General features: G+C 36.4%; 1 protein-coding gene across 1 annotated transcript in view; it reads left to right on the top strand.

Annotated features, from left to right (window-relative positions):
- Positions 1–14,269, top strand: part of SLIT2 (slit guidance ligand 2) — a 114,543-nt gene that overhangs the window by 15,656 nt on the left and 84,618 nt on the right. Inside the window, exons 6-8 of the mRNA XM_027902066.1 lie at positions 2,036–2,199; positions 2,734–2,745; positions 4,570–4,708. Coding sequence (XP_027757867.1) covers positions 2,036–2,199; positions 2,734–2,745; positions 4,570–4,708 — 315 coding nt within the window. The remainder of the gene's footprint in view (positions 1–2,035; positions 2,200–2,733; positions 2,746–4,569; positions 4,709–14,269) is intronic.

The raw sequence follows: 14,269 nt of genomic DNA, 5'->3' as shown, positions 1-14,269 counted from the left end.
ATAAGGTCCCCATTTTTAGAGGTTATGACTTTCAAAGAGGAACACTTTGGTCTTCTAAAACAAAGCACAGTGAAAAGAGTGTATATGGAAGTGATAGGGGTTGGGATTATTTTTCTGCAAATAAATATATGTTATGTTGAGTGGCAAAACCAGAAAATATCAAGGTTTAGCCCTGAGACTCACTTTCAAACAGATTGTCCAGTGAAACGGGAATTAAAAATTAATGAGATGCTTCTATCAGAGGTCAAGGGAAGCTGTTACTGTTAAAGAACTACTTTTACAAAAGGTCTGTCTAACTTCTTTTACACATGTTGGTTTGCACAACTGTATTGAAATCAGTAGGGATATTCACCTGAGTTAACATATTGTTTGTAACTGAAGAAACTTCATTCAAGTGAGTAGCTCTGTGGATTTCATAACAAAATTGTAACCATTCTTGCTTGGACAAACACAAAAGCACTTAAATAGTGCTGATCATGGGTGGCCTCAGCTAGATTTTGATAATAGAATTTCATTCTTTCAGGTCTGAGTCTTGAAAAAAATCATGTCTGTACTTCTTTCAAACCTTCAAATACAATTTGAAGTATTGTCCTGTATTAAAATACAACTTTTCTGAACCACAAAATATAGTGAATCAAATCAGCAATATTTATATTTTCTTTGATTGGGATATATCAACTTCTGAAAATATTATTTTAGAAACAAATTAAACTAGACACAGATTATCACTGTGATAAAACCATTTGCAGTCAGAATATGCTTGTATAACTGTATTGATTTTAGTGGCATTAGTTCTGATTTGCAATGGTGTTCTTGCTTACAGCTGGCCACAGATTGTACTGAATGACTGTGCTGTATCTTGAGCTATATTTGCAAAGCACTCACCCAAAAATAAGTACAGGAAAATATATTGCCTTTAATTTCTACTCATTTATGGGAGGGGGAAATTGTTAGCTAATATTTTTGTTTATGTTGGTTACACATTTCAGGTTGCTTTGCAGATTTATTTTGCAGTGGATTAATTAAACTCCTTGTCTACATTCTGAATGTCTTGCATTTCCTTTACAGTTATTTAATTAGGACTGAGCACATCAGCTAAAAAGGACCAAAGTGGCATTACTCTGTTATGGATGATTCTGAATACCGATTTGATTTATAGCTCTGGACATCCTTTTCTGTAGTTTGAGAAAATGTAAGAGCCAGGGAAGAGTAATTTACCTAATTTAGTGAATACATTTGTCTGATATTTTATCAATGGCAAAGTGCTTTTTGCCACTTGGCAAGGAGCCATGGTCTTGTGTCAGACCGCTGCAACAGAGAGACAACTTCCTTAATTCCATCGCTTGCTTCCATTTGGTCTTTTAATTTCAGGCATTGCTTAGAACATGCATCCCTAGTAGCCAAAAACAGCTAATCCCACTTTCTGTGGTTAAACAAAAAGAGAGGAAATCAGAAAAGAGATGTGGAAGAAGGTGCCTTATATTGAGTTATTACTCTATCTTGTTCAGCAGTAAATGAGTATGACCCGTTACAGGGATCTTTCAGGCTGTTTCTATAGAGACTAGTAATGACCTGACTTACAGATTTATCTAATTGGAAACCAAATCTTTTATTAACTCTTTTTTCTGACATTGTATTATCACCATAGGGCAATTTTCTTGAGACATTTTTGTCTTACTATTTGTACAGGTGTGGGCTAAAGAGTCCCACAGCAGCTTTCAAGCTCTTGTATATTTACTTCTTTCTTTTAGACAAGAGACAGGCAACTACAGATAAGTTAATTTATTAGGAAACATTCTTTTTTCTTCCAATTAATTAGACCACCGCCAAAAAGTAATTTTCCTACTTGTATAGTTTTCTTTATTGTCTTGTAACTCCCAGACTTTCAATGAAAGATGTAAAAAATCAATTCCTCATTAACAGCTGTATTAATAAATTGGCATAGTTGCTTGCTGGAGGGAGGGCGGGGCAAACTGGCTGCTCTTCTGTTTGTCCTTCCTAATTTAAAGGTATTGGCATGTCTCTTTCCACGCAGTCGTCTCCACTCCAACAACCTGTACTGTGACTGCCACCTGGCCTGGCTGTCTGACTGGCTGCGGCAGCGGCCGCGGGTCGGGCTCTACACCCAGTGCATGGGGCCGTCCCACCTCCGGGGACACAACGTGGCTGAGGTCCAAAAGAGGGAGTTTGTCTGCAGTGGTAAGGGAAACAGATTTGCTCATCCAGTCCTGTTTTGAAACACACCTACCAACTTCTCAGTGGTGATTGCTAGCGCTGCATGTTGACTTTCATTAGCTTTTGAGTAATCCAAGGATTAATGTTTATTAAAAAAAAAATCCTAATAATGATCAGTATTTGTATTATGTGGGGGGGTGCTTCTATCCTGAGAAATTGTGTGTAAATGCTGCATTCACATAGATTGTATAGCCTTCTAAAGGTATAATTATGGGGGAGAGATGCAGCAAATTAAATAAAAGCTGCACTTATTGAGAACATAAAGCCTTTACTAATAAGGCCTTATTATTTTTTAAAAACTTTACAGATTGATGCTTTTTCTTTGTGTTATTTTCTAGCATTTAAATACTATTTTGAATCCCTGAGTAACATTTTGAATTTTATTAGTATGCTTTAATGCATCAGGTTATTTTTGGTATAAAATAATGAAATTACTAACAGTTCATTACTAATCAAATTTTCTCTATTCAATTTTTTTCCTTTATTCATATCTTCTAGATGAGGAAGAAGGCAAGTTTATCTTTCTTATTTAAATATTTTTAGACTCAGACTGAAAATCTTCTTCAAATCTTTGTCTACTGTTCAAGTTTCCTCAAGAACATTAAAAACCACCTGCAATATTGCTATCTGCCTTTTCAGTGGTTCATAAGAGTTTCTTCTGCAAAGCCCCAGAAGCTTGTTGCCAAATATCCCGAAATTTGCACAGATCTATGCTTTTGAAAGTTTATGGAGAGCACAGTGTTCTGTCCTTTTTAAACAGTCTCTGACATCAAAGTGTAAGGCGCTGCCATCTTCACATGGCAAATGCTAGCAGTGTTCTTGCCACTAATTCTGCCTGTATGTACATTTAAAAGGCATCCTAACAAGATAATTTCATGTATCTTAATTTAAAATGTTATGGCTGCAGAGCTGAGTGGCATGAATGGTGTCATAACTTGGCCATTATAATGATTATTAGGAAGGAAAATAACCATGTTTTCTGCCTGGATCACTGTATTTGTATTTAATAAAGGTAAATGAAACATTTCCTCTCTGTAGCTACAAAACAAGAAGTGTGTATCACTTTTGGCAGCTGTTTGTACTTTTGTAACATGTACATAAATGTGAAATCAAATTATTATATTGTAAAATGACATGTCATAGAATCATAGAATGGTTTGGCTTGGAAGCAACCTGAAAGATCATCTATTTCGAGCTCCCCTTCCATGAGCAGGGACACCTTCCACCAAATTAGATTGCTTAAAGCCCCATCCAACCTGACTTCAACAGACTAATCTTTTCAGCAATTTAAAACTTGTGCAGTTGTTTTATAAATTTGCAAGTGGGAAGAGCACTGATCTGCAACTTACATTGTCAGTGTGCCCTTCCTATATTAATATATGACATGAAATATTGTGAGAGTGATCTTAAATTAAATTGTGGCTTCATAGTCAAGAAATAATTATTTTCTTTTTTTCCCTAACTTTTTTTAAACTTAACAGAAAAAGAAAGAAAAGGAGGGCATCATGCCTTACTCATTCTTTTGTGTCTTTGTGTGTCATTACAAAACAGCTATTTTTTATCATTAAATTGATAGAAGAATGAGTGCAATAATATATTTAAAAATGTGCAATCTATCTATTTCCAGGAAAATATAGTAAGTTTTTTACTTTGGAAAGCATAACTAAATACAAAGTGACTATGTTTAAATGCAATTAAAAATGCTGAGTTTAACAAACAGCACTAAAAAACCAGGAGGAACTCCTGTATAAATTAGTTAGTGAGAACAGTACAGCTGTGGGAGGAAGTCTGCTGAGCTAAAACTGAGAGAATAACAGCTGTTTGAATGCTGTTACGTATTATTGTGTGAGATAGAATCAAAATGTCATAACTCCAAAATTGTCTCTAAGTTATTTAGAACTGAAGGGCCATAATCAAATAAAGAGTTGCAGAACAGAACTGTAGCTAGCAGGACACCTTCAGTTCTTGTAGCATAGTTCATTTATTTCTCTGGCCTTCAATTTTTAATACTACACAAACTTCTGAAAACTAAATAAATCAGTAATTAGTTTTTAATAACATTCAATAAATAAAATATACCTGAAATATGGATCAGAATTTTATTTAACGGAATGATTTTGAATATTTTGGGTGTTGCTAAAGAAGTTGAAAAAATATGTAATGCTAGCACAGTAGTTGAGCATTTGTCTTTCATCTCTCAGTATTGAATCAACATGTTACTATTAACTGTGTGCTTAAATTAATGCAGTTTGAAAGTATTGATAGACTAGAATGTTTATTTTAGAAGTTCTGCCTTAGATTTTTCAAGTAAATGTAAAATGTTTTCCTTTGCAGGTCACCAGTCCTTTATGGCTCCATCCTGCAGTGTCTTGCACTGCCCCACTGCATGCACCTGTAGTAACAACATTGTGGACTGTCGTGGGAAAGGCCTTACTGAGATCCCAACGAACCTTCCAGAAACCATTACTGAAATGTGTGTAATCTGACTTTTTTCTATGTACTTGCAGAAAATATTTTTTCCTATGTGTTCATTTTTGTGATTTATATAAATTTATGCATTTTGTAGGGTAGGAATTTTGGTGGACGCATTCAACTTAAGATATAAAAGGAATACATAGGTTTCTGGAAACATTTATGATCTTTATGTTATCTTATGAGTTAGTTTTGTATGTACTACTCACAATTCATAGTTAAAACTGCATTCTGACTTCATTTTAAATGAGTTTGGGAATTCTTGCTTTTCTACAGTGAGTGACTTTTCACTGCAGATTATAAATGCCATTGCTTTTAGGGTTGCTTTCTGTGCTGCTTTTGGCTGGGATAGTTTTCTTCATAGTAGCTGGTATGTTGCTATGTTTTGGATTTGTGCTGAAGACTGTTGATAACTCAGAGATGTATTTGTTACTGCTGAGTGGTGCTTACACAAAGTCAAGGCCTTTTCTGCTGTCATCCCACCTCACCAGCAAGTAGGCTGGGGTGCACAATGAGTTGTGAGTGGACACAGCCAGGACAGCTGACCCCAACTGATCCAAAGGATATTCTACACCATGTGGCATCATGCCCATAATATATAGCTGGGGGAAGAAGCAAGAAGGAAGAGATGTTCAGAATGATGGTGTTTGTCTTCCCAAGTCACCGTTATGTGTGATGGTGATGGGGTAGTGTTCTTCTGGAGGTGGCTGAACACCTGCTTGCCCATGGGAAGTGGTGAATGAATTCCTTGCTTTGCTTTTCATGCAGCTTTTGCTTTACCTGTTAAACTATCTGTATCTCAGCCCTGAAGTTTTCTTGGTTTTACCCTTCTGATTCTTTCCCCCGTCCCATTTTGGGAGGTATGAGTGAACAGCTGTGTAGGTTTAAACTGTGACACTTACCTTCAGTCACTTTATTCATCAGACTTCCTATTAGAGAAGCATAAGAAAGCAAAAATAAGGTATAGTCTTTGTGTTAATACCACGTACCTGTGGGTAGAAGAGCCTGCACGCTGATATGGTTGCGTGACGTCATATACAGCAGAAACACGTACAAAATTACAATTGTGTCCTGACTCTAGAGAAGAGTCATAACACGGGTGCCATGGGGCCTTTTGTCTTCCAAAGCAAGGTGGCTGAGAGGCTGTGTGGACACAGAAGGAAAGTTACTGCTGCATTGTCTTCTATGCTGGGGAGCAACAAAAACAAGGGATGACTTGCTGACAAGACAGGCAGGGACCCAGCAACATGAGCATCTTTCTCTTCTGGGGATGGCAGGACAGTGTTTTGGAAGGGAAGCTGGGAGTTCTGTTTACAAAAATAGCAGGAAATGAGCTGTGACAACAACCTGGTAAGGTTTTCAGAATAAAAAGCTTGTGAGCACCTTGATGATATAAGATGATGTTAAGAATTTCAGATAAGGGATGTGAGGGGAACAGATTGCCTGAAGTGAAAGGGAAGATGTCTCCTGAACATATTCTGTTGTACACAGACCTCTGATTTTCTTTAAAGTTTAAAAACACATCTCCACAATGGGATTTTAATTGGCTTGTTGATATCTGACCCATGGTTTTGAACTTAACAGGGTTGGAACTACTGTGGTTTTCCTCTAAGGATGTGAATAATAATCACATCTGTCAGTTCATTGTTACTGCTGTTAAGACTGACCTGGCTGACCCAGTTCGGCTATATAATACAAACACTTCTTTTGCCTTTCACCCCTCTCAGAAAAATCCCTCTGCTTGCAAATAAAGTGACTTTCATAAAATCCATGCACAATGCCCGGGAAGGCTGTAGAAGGTCGTTCTCACTATTTAATGAGTTATATACTGGAGTTTTTACTTGCTTGTTTGCATCTGTGTGCCTAGAGAAGGAGAAAAAAATATTGCAAGAAAGAAGTACTTTTCTTATGTATGTAAGAAATTCTGTTGACTTTTAAGCATGGAATGCTACAATCTTCAGCAGTTTATTGTCCTGGAGAGTAAAAGTAACCATGTAGCAGTCCCTTCAGTATTTGGCTAAACAGTTAAAAAACTGTAGATTGAGGCTCAATGTTTCCTGCTAGTCTAGGCAGCATTCAGATTCCAGAGTGAGGCCTTTTCACATTCTAAGATCCACAATCCATTAAAATGTAGATATACGTGTGTGCTCGTATAAATACGTACAGTGCATAGAGTTTACAGTGATACAGTGTAAACTATCTGTTATCTCTCTGTGTTGTACATAGTCCATAGGTGCTGGCTAAATAAATTGCAGGTCATAGTATTTTGCTCAGTTATGTACACCAGTCATGCCATAAGACCTGAACACGTTTATTTAAAAGCTGGTGTAAGAAGAAATAAAACATTAAAAAATCAGACTTTAGTAATTATTTTGTATTAAACAGATGCACACCAGTGAATGTTGGTATGATGAAAAAACTGAACTTCAGTGATTGAATTAAATTTTGAGTAACACAGACTGATATAAAATAGGATTTAAGCCAGTTGCATTTACCATACATAGAGAACAAAACTTTCCTGTTGGGTAGAAGGTAGGAAGAGAAATTTACAGGAAAAGAAAGAAAGAAATAAGGCACATGAAATGCACTGAAATCAAGGGATAGAGTGGAAGAATTAGGATAGAGGATCTTATGAGAATTTGACGAGAACCACAGAATCTTTTTTGTTTCCTTGTCACTAAGTTGAAAAGGAATTGAATTTTCTTACAAACAAATATATTGTAATGGTTGTATGGGGAAAATTTATGCTATACTCATCGCTTTATTGTGAATAAAATAATTAGTTATAGTTCTCTTACGATTCTCATGGGTGGCAGGTGTATTTACCTGCTTAGCATTAAAGAAAATGAGAGACAGTGAAGAGGCTGGAAAATGAGGGTTTTACAGAGTGAGAAAGGTTTTGCCAAGAATGAAGTGAGAGAAATCTTAGACTGGATCAAACCAGCACTCCACCCTGGTGAGTGGCTCTCATCACTTGTTCCTGAAGAATGTTTTGGAAACAGAAATATATAACTTCAGAAATAAAACACCAAAGCACAAGTATTTTCGTTGCTCCCAAGGTGTGTTGGGGTTCCTCTGAAGCTTGAAAATTTGCATAGCTTTCAGGAAAAAAAGGGTTTTCATTGAAATGTCCAATCTGCTTTAAACCCAACAATGTCCTAAATTTTCATGTTCTATTAAGTTAATAAACTTTGGGAGAGGGAATTGCACTCAAAATCTTCCAGTTTAAAATACAGTTTTTTAAGTTTCACTGATGTTCGCTTGTCTTTTTAGAGGGAAAGAAAATGCATTCACGTTTAATTTGTCCTGTCACCTATTTTGCACCTCAGTCATCTCTTCTCTAAACCAGCTGTTCCGAGTCCATTCAATCTTTTGGATACCAAAACTTGCCAGGTTTTAATTAATCTCCCCCTCTTTCTCTGAATTGTTTTCTAAATTTTTTTTTTATTTGCAGTGACCAGAGTTGAATACGATATTCCAAATGGTAATGAACTGTCAGGTTTTTATTAATGGAATTTTAGTTTTCTTTCTTTTGCCTTTTGCAACCTAATAATATTATGTAACTGCCAGTACCCACCGCACCATGTTTTGTCTTGAATTTTCCGTGCAGAGTCCTAGGCCTGTTTTTTTAGCTGTTAGAATTTTGTCAGGAACCAGAAGTTTGTAGATTATCCCATCCACAGGCATTTCTGAACATTGAATCAGGTTGTATGTCACTTTTTGAAAGCTGCTCCATGAAAGACTTCAGTCCTCTCTGCTTTTAACTGACTACAACATGCAGAAAGATTGTGACATTCCAGTATTGTTATCATGCAATAAAAGGTGTTTTAAAGCTTCATTTTTAAAGAAGTACTCTGCAACTGTTGCTTATAGCAACCCCTTGAGATTAAATTGGAAATAATGATTGTTCCCACAAAATAATCTGGTTTTTTTCACTTATTCCTTAGACAATAATGTTGTCAGTATGCCAAATGGTAACTGACAGTAAACACTTGAAGAGATGAGACCATGCTGTCATTGTAGTGTTAAGAATACTGAGGAGTTGCTGAAACCAAGGCAGTGGGGTATAGTGAGCCCTGTATTTCCACCACTGCTATACAGTTCCCACACACATGGCTTTATTACCTTGTCACCATTTTAAGCACACGCTTTGGCAGGAGCTCCCCATTTCTCAGGGAGAGAGGGAGAGAGAAATGTGCTGGCTCCCTGTTGTCTTCTGAAGGATGTACAGGCTTTAACAGCCAAATTATTATTTATTCACTCATCTTTATAATAGTACCATCACCAGATTTTTGTGCACACTGCAATAAAAATGGCATGATACCTCTATTTTACCTGCACTGGATGTTGTCCAGTCTTTTCAGTACTTTCCTTTTTTTTTTTTAATCTTCTTCTGCATTTTCTTTTGAACATCTGATTTTCATACTGTATTGAGAGGGACATTTCCTTACTCTGAAGAAGTTTCTCTGCCCTCTCTCCCCTCTTTATGGGCTGTATTTGCAGGATTCAGTGCAAAGTACTACTAGCCTGTCATGTTATGCTTCAGCGCACTTCATGGTCAACGAAAGCCACTGATGTTTACATCTGTCCTTCCTTTTGTCTCTGCTCTATTGTATTTCATATTAATAATGTTCTCCTGTGAGGCTGACATTAAACTTTGTCAGCCCTCCTTTATAGAGGTGCTTAAAATTTGACAACTGATTTTTGTGAGATTTTATTTTTCCATCCATTTCTACCTCTGTATTATTTGTTCTTATATTTTCTTTCAACACATGCTCATGGTTTTGTGATATTTTGCCATATTCTCTATCCATTTCTTCCATCCTTTCTCTCAAAGGAAAGCCTGACCTCAATCAACTCCTCAGTACCCTATGAAGCACAAAGTTCTTTCTCTTTGCCCAAAACCAACTGTCTTTGAAAAAAATATCATCTGATCTGCTTCTGCACAGAAATACTTTGTATTTGTTACATTGTCAGTCCATCTGGAGCAATATTGCATAAAGCCAAGTGGTATTAATAATATTTCTATTCTCAATCCTTCTGATGTATATAATTAAACCGCAGGTTTGAACTGTATGTTCCATGTTGACAATTTTATGCCTTTTTTTCCTAGGTGGGGTTGATAAATTAATTTGTATCTAAATAACGTGTAAAAAACCAACCAACAAAAACAAAGAAAAAAGCCACCCAAAACCTTTAAATGGAATATTGAATTTCCTAAGTTTTAAACACTGGCAGTTTCAATTGTGTAAAATTTTGCATGTTGAAGCTCTGAGTTAGCTCTCTGGGGAAAAGTACAAGAAAAGGCTTTCTGTTTAGAGCCTGACACTGATGTCGTAACTTTTACACTGCCTTGGTAGCTCTACTGTCTTGGAGTGCTGTTTTAAGACATTCGGAACTGCCTCCTCTGCTGATGGCTCCTGCTTCTGTAGCACAGCTGGCAAGGAGAGTATGTGCTTGCACTGTACTGCAGCCTGTTTCCAAGTTTGGTGGGACAGCCCAAACCACTAAGAAAATAGTTAGGACTGGAAGCTGAAGTGGTTTAGGAAGGAGCAGGCATTCTGTGATGGTGGGAGCAGGAGGAGGCAAAACCAGTTGCCAAAATGCTGTTTCATTCCAGTGTAGTTTAATTTCCTGTTGACTGTCAGGGTGTTGCTGAGAGGGTTTTGTCACACTCGCTGTCTGACTTCTCAATTGGTGCAGAATCACTTGGCTAAAACCAGCAATTCCCGTTGCGTGAAGTCAGTTAGCAGGCCATGCATTGCCTGCCAAGTGCCTCTTGGGAAGATGCCTTCAGAAACAGGACTGCTTATCTCCAAGTAGCTGCCAGTGAAAATGGAAGGAGAATAAAGCCTGGGGTGTCCTTTATTTTTCCCTTGTGTGTGATAAAGCTTGGAGAAAAATTAAGTATTCAGCATCTCAGTAAATGTAATTCTTAATCCTTATTGACTTAGTACAATTGTATCTGTACCAGTTACACCCTTTCTGCAAAATTAATCCCCACGTTGTTATCTAAATAAAGTCACACACAGCTAAATAAGAATACCTAAAATTTTCTTTTCAGGGTTTGTCTGATCAATGTGATATTATTTGAGAAAGAAATACTTCATATTCCATATGTATTTTGAAAAACAAAATATTTGGTTGCACACCAAAACTGCTCTAGTTTTAGTGCACTTAGGAATTCTGCAGGAAGCACAGAATTAAGAAGGTGCACAGATGTACCTTTGCCTCTGGGTCAAATGGAAAAGCTTCATACCAGAAGTGACCTGCAGGAAACATTTTGGGAACTTAAATGAATTTCCCATAGGCCCATTACTTTAATACCTGTATTATAACATTGTGAGGCAAAATACAGTGCCCATAAATGTTACATATGAATACTCTTCAAACTTTTGTTATTTAGTATGCCTTACTTTAGCCTTTTTTTCATTGACGTAAGCAAAGCATGATACATTATTCATTCATTCATTCATCTCAAACATCATAATTTGAGTTGGTTTAGGCTTGTTGTTTAAACCTCACCCCTTTTACAGTAATTTTTAGGGTATGCCCTCTCATTGGCATGTTCAGTCTATTGAGCTTAACCAATTTAAGTGGCCTAATGCACCTAACACTTTCCTCCTTTGTCATGCAGTTCATATATTAAAGGCATTAAAGGTCATTCCTAAGGTTCAAAACTATTACTGTAATTGATTTTAGGAAGTATAGCCTTTCTAATGGTGATAGCATTTATCAGTCTCTATGCAGGCATTCCTTCTGCATTTCAGTTTTTTATCACTTTTAATCTCTTTTCACTTGGTTTAATTTTAGAATTCACCTTCTGAACATTCCTTGAATGATCTATTCCCTTAGAATAGAGACTTTTTTGGCACATGTTCAAACACCCTATGAGAAACCTTACAAGCAGCAGCCCAGCAGCAATTCTATTAATTGTATGGATACCTTCTCTCAGAATGGTATAAGTGATAGGGTCTTATTTCAGAAGAGGCCAAAAAGCCATTAATGACCTGGACTACCTTGTGAAAATGCTACTTTTAAATTCCTCTGATTTTCTCTTCTCTTCCATGTCTTGAACTGCCTGTCAAAGTGGTTCTAAAACCTCTTTCCTTACTGTAATATTATAGAATCATGGAATCATTTAAGGTCATTATTCCTCAGCAAAATTTGCACATTTAATTAGGCCCTTCTTTTAAATGGTTTTAATCTTAACAAAAGTGAAGGAAAAATAATAATACACAATGGTGTTTTGGGGAGGAGAAAGTTGGCTGGAAGGAAGGGCGACTTAAGGGTTGCTGCTGTTAAGTAAGGAACAATTGTATAATTCTAGTCTTTGTAAGGGGCAGAAAAGACCCTTAACCACATAATATGTGAAATGAGAAAAGTCTGGGATTTTAAAAGCTCACCTTCACAATCCAGTGCAGTTATAAGCCTCTGACTTCTTATTACTATGGCCTTAAGGATAAAGTTTTTGTTTCTTGTGAATGAAGCTTTATAAGGTTTGAATGCCAAAACTAGAAGCTGTATGGTTGTTTCATGATAACATTGTTTACATTTCCCACGAGTTTCCTGATTTGTTCCCTCAGTCTTGTCTTGTCATACCCTCCTGTTCTCCAACTATTTTTTTCATGTTTTCATCTTCCTCCATCTCATTCTTCCTTATACTTTGTTTTCTTAAGTCTGTTGATTAATGATTATGTGTTATGCCAAGCACTCAACTACATCTTTGTGAGTCGTGTGATATTAAGCAGGATTAAAAGCTCCTGAGAATGCTTCTCACAGTAACACTCAGATTATATTAAAGGAGAGAGGCGGGGGGAGTTAGTGGGGAAAGAAGGTGAAATGAGAGAAAGGAGAAAAAGAAGAGGAAAAGAGGGGAAAGGAAATGAGATCTGACAGAACTGATTTTGACAGATGGACTTAACCAAGATAAAGGGACCTGATCACAGTGCAGACACTGGGGAAGTGCTTTGCGTACATGAGGAATTTTATGTGAGAACTGGGAGCTCTATGTCTGTATCTTTTCCAGGTGAAGGTTGGCATGTGTACAGTTTCACCATTTCTGTTCTCTTTTAAAATTCATCCTTACCAAAGAGTTCAAAGTACAGCCTTAAGTAAATCGCTATTGAACAGACAGACTCTTACTTTGAGATGCAAAGATGCTTTTAAGGATGACCTGTTACAGAGAAAAGTCACTTGGAAAGGGTTTAGGCATATTTATTGTAGACAGCTTAAAAACTCACATAGCAGAAAAACTCTGAAACATCAGAGATAAGGCAGCTTTCTCTATTTTTAGCAGCTCAAAGCATGATTTGGCTATCTCCAGTAGCCTAACAGGAATGAGAGCAAATCCTGCATCTTCGCAGCTTGAAAGAAATGCGGAATGCTGTGGGGAGGATGCAGTAAGTTACAAGACATTAAACTGATGATTGTTTTTCAGTGTCTGCATTTGTTTCTGCTTTTTAGTTTAAATTGGTTTTAGGACTTACTCAGAACGTCAGTTCCTATCTGTCATTTACCTCTTAAACAGTTAAGCCATTAGCCAGAAGTCTTGAACATCCAGTAAAGTTTTGGAAAGGTTTTTCCAAGTTGGTTACTATATATACATATGCATGTGTGGTCATTGGTTTTTACAAATTATTCCTAAGATTTTTAGCAGTTTGCAAGAATTCCCTATAACTGCGTCTGCTGTTTTTGAGAAAACATGTTAATCTTACAATGCTACCCAAAATAGAAAAAACTTTTCGGTCTCACTTTAAAATTTTTCACAATCATTTAATTATTCTTATAGCACTTTCTGAAATTTTTCTGTTTTATTAAATTCTTTTCCTAATTCCTGTTGTAATAAATACATAGAGTGTATGCAGGTGTCAAGGTAAAAGATGATATCTACTTACGGATTAAAAAAATGAATTAATTATTATAACATTCGGTTGATTATGTATACTGATACATACTTTGGTCAGTAGGAAGCCAAAAAACTGTCTGTATTTGAATTTTCAAATATTGCTGGATTAAAATAAAGTGCATTAAATGGTACTTAAGAAACTAAATACCCCCTTGACAAATGCATATGGCCTCACTACTTTTTACTCAGCTCCTAAATTAACACGCCAGATTTCATATAGTTGCCCTGTGCTTAAAATTAACTTTTCTTATATATGCTTCTCTTCAACTATACTTTATATACACTTTCCCTCAACCCTTCTCTTATCTCTCCTTCCCAGAAGTTTGTTAGACCAGTGTTCTTAAGATCAATCTTGACTGATGCATTGGACTTGATATTCAGAATTTTTACCAGTGGAATATGGATACTGATTTTTCAGTGAAATCTAGAGCTTTTTCTTCTGTTTTGACTAAAAGTTAATGCATTTTTATGTCCAAAATATTATGTGATTTTTAGATGCATTATTTCTAGTTATAGTGTGTTGCTTACATGTTTATCTTTTCTCTAGAAGTTTGTTCGAAAGAATTTATAGGAGTACAGCTTTACATATGTAGGACGATCAAAAAGATTCCTAATGGAACAGAAATATCTGGTGAAAATAGCTGACATGAAACT

This window comes from Empidonax traillii, unplaced genomic scaffold (assembly GCF_003031625.1).
Source record: "Empidonax traillii isolate 1590-97213 ecotype Southwest subspecies unplaced genomic scaffold, ASM303162v1 scaffold834:size519909, whole genome shotgun sequence".
Taxonomy (NCBI): domain Eukaryota; kingdom Metazoa; phylum Chordata; class Aves; order Passeriformes; family Tyrannidae; genus Empidonax; species Empidonax traillii.
This window is presented reverse-complemented; position numbering and strand designations above follow the sequence as displayed.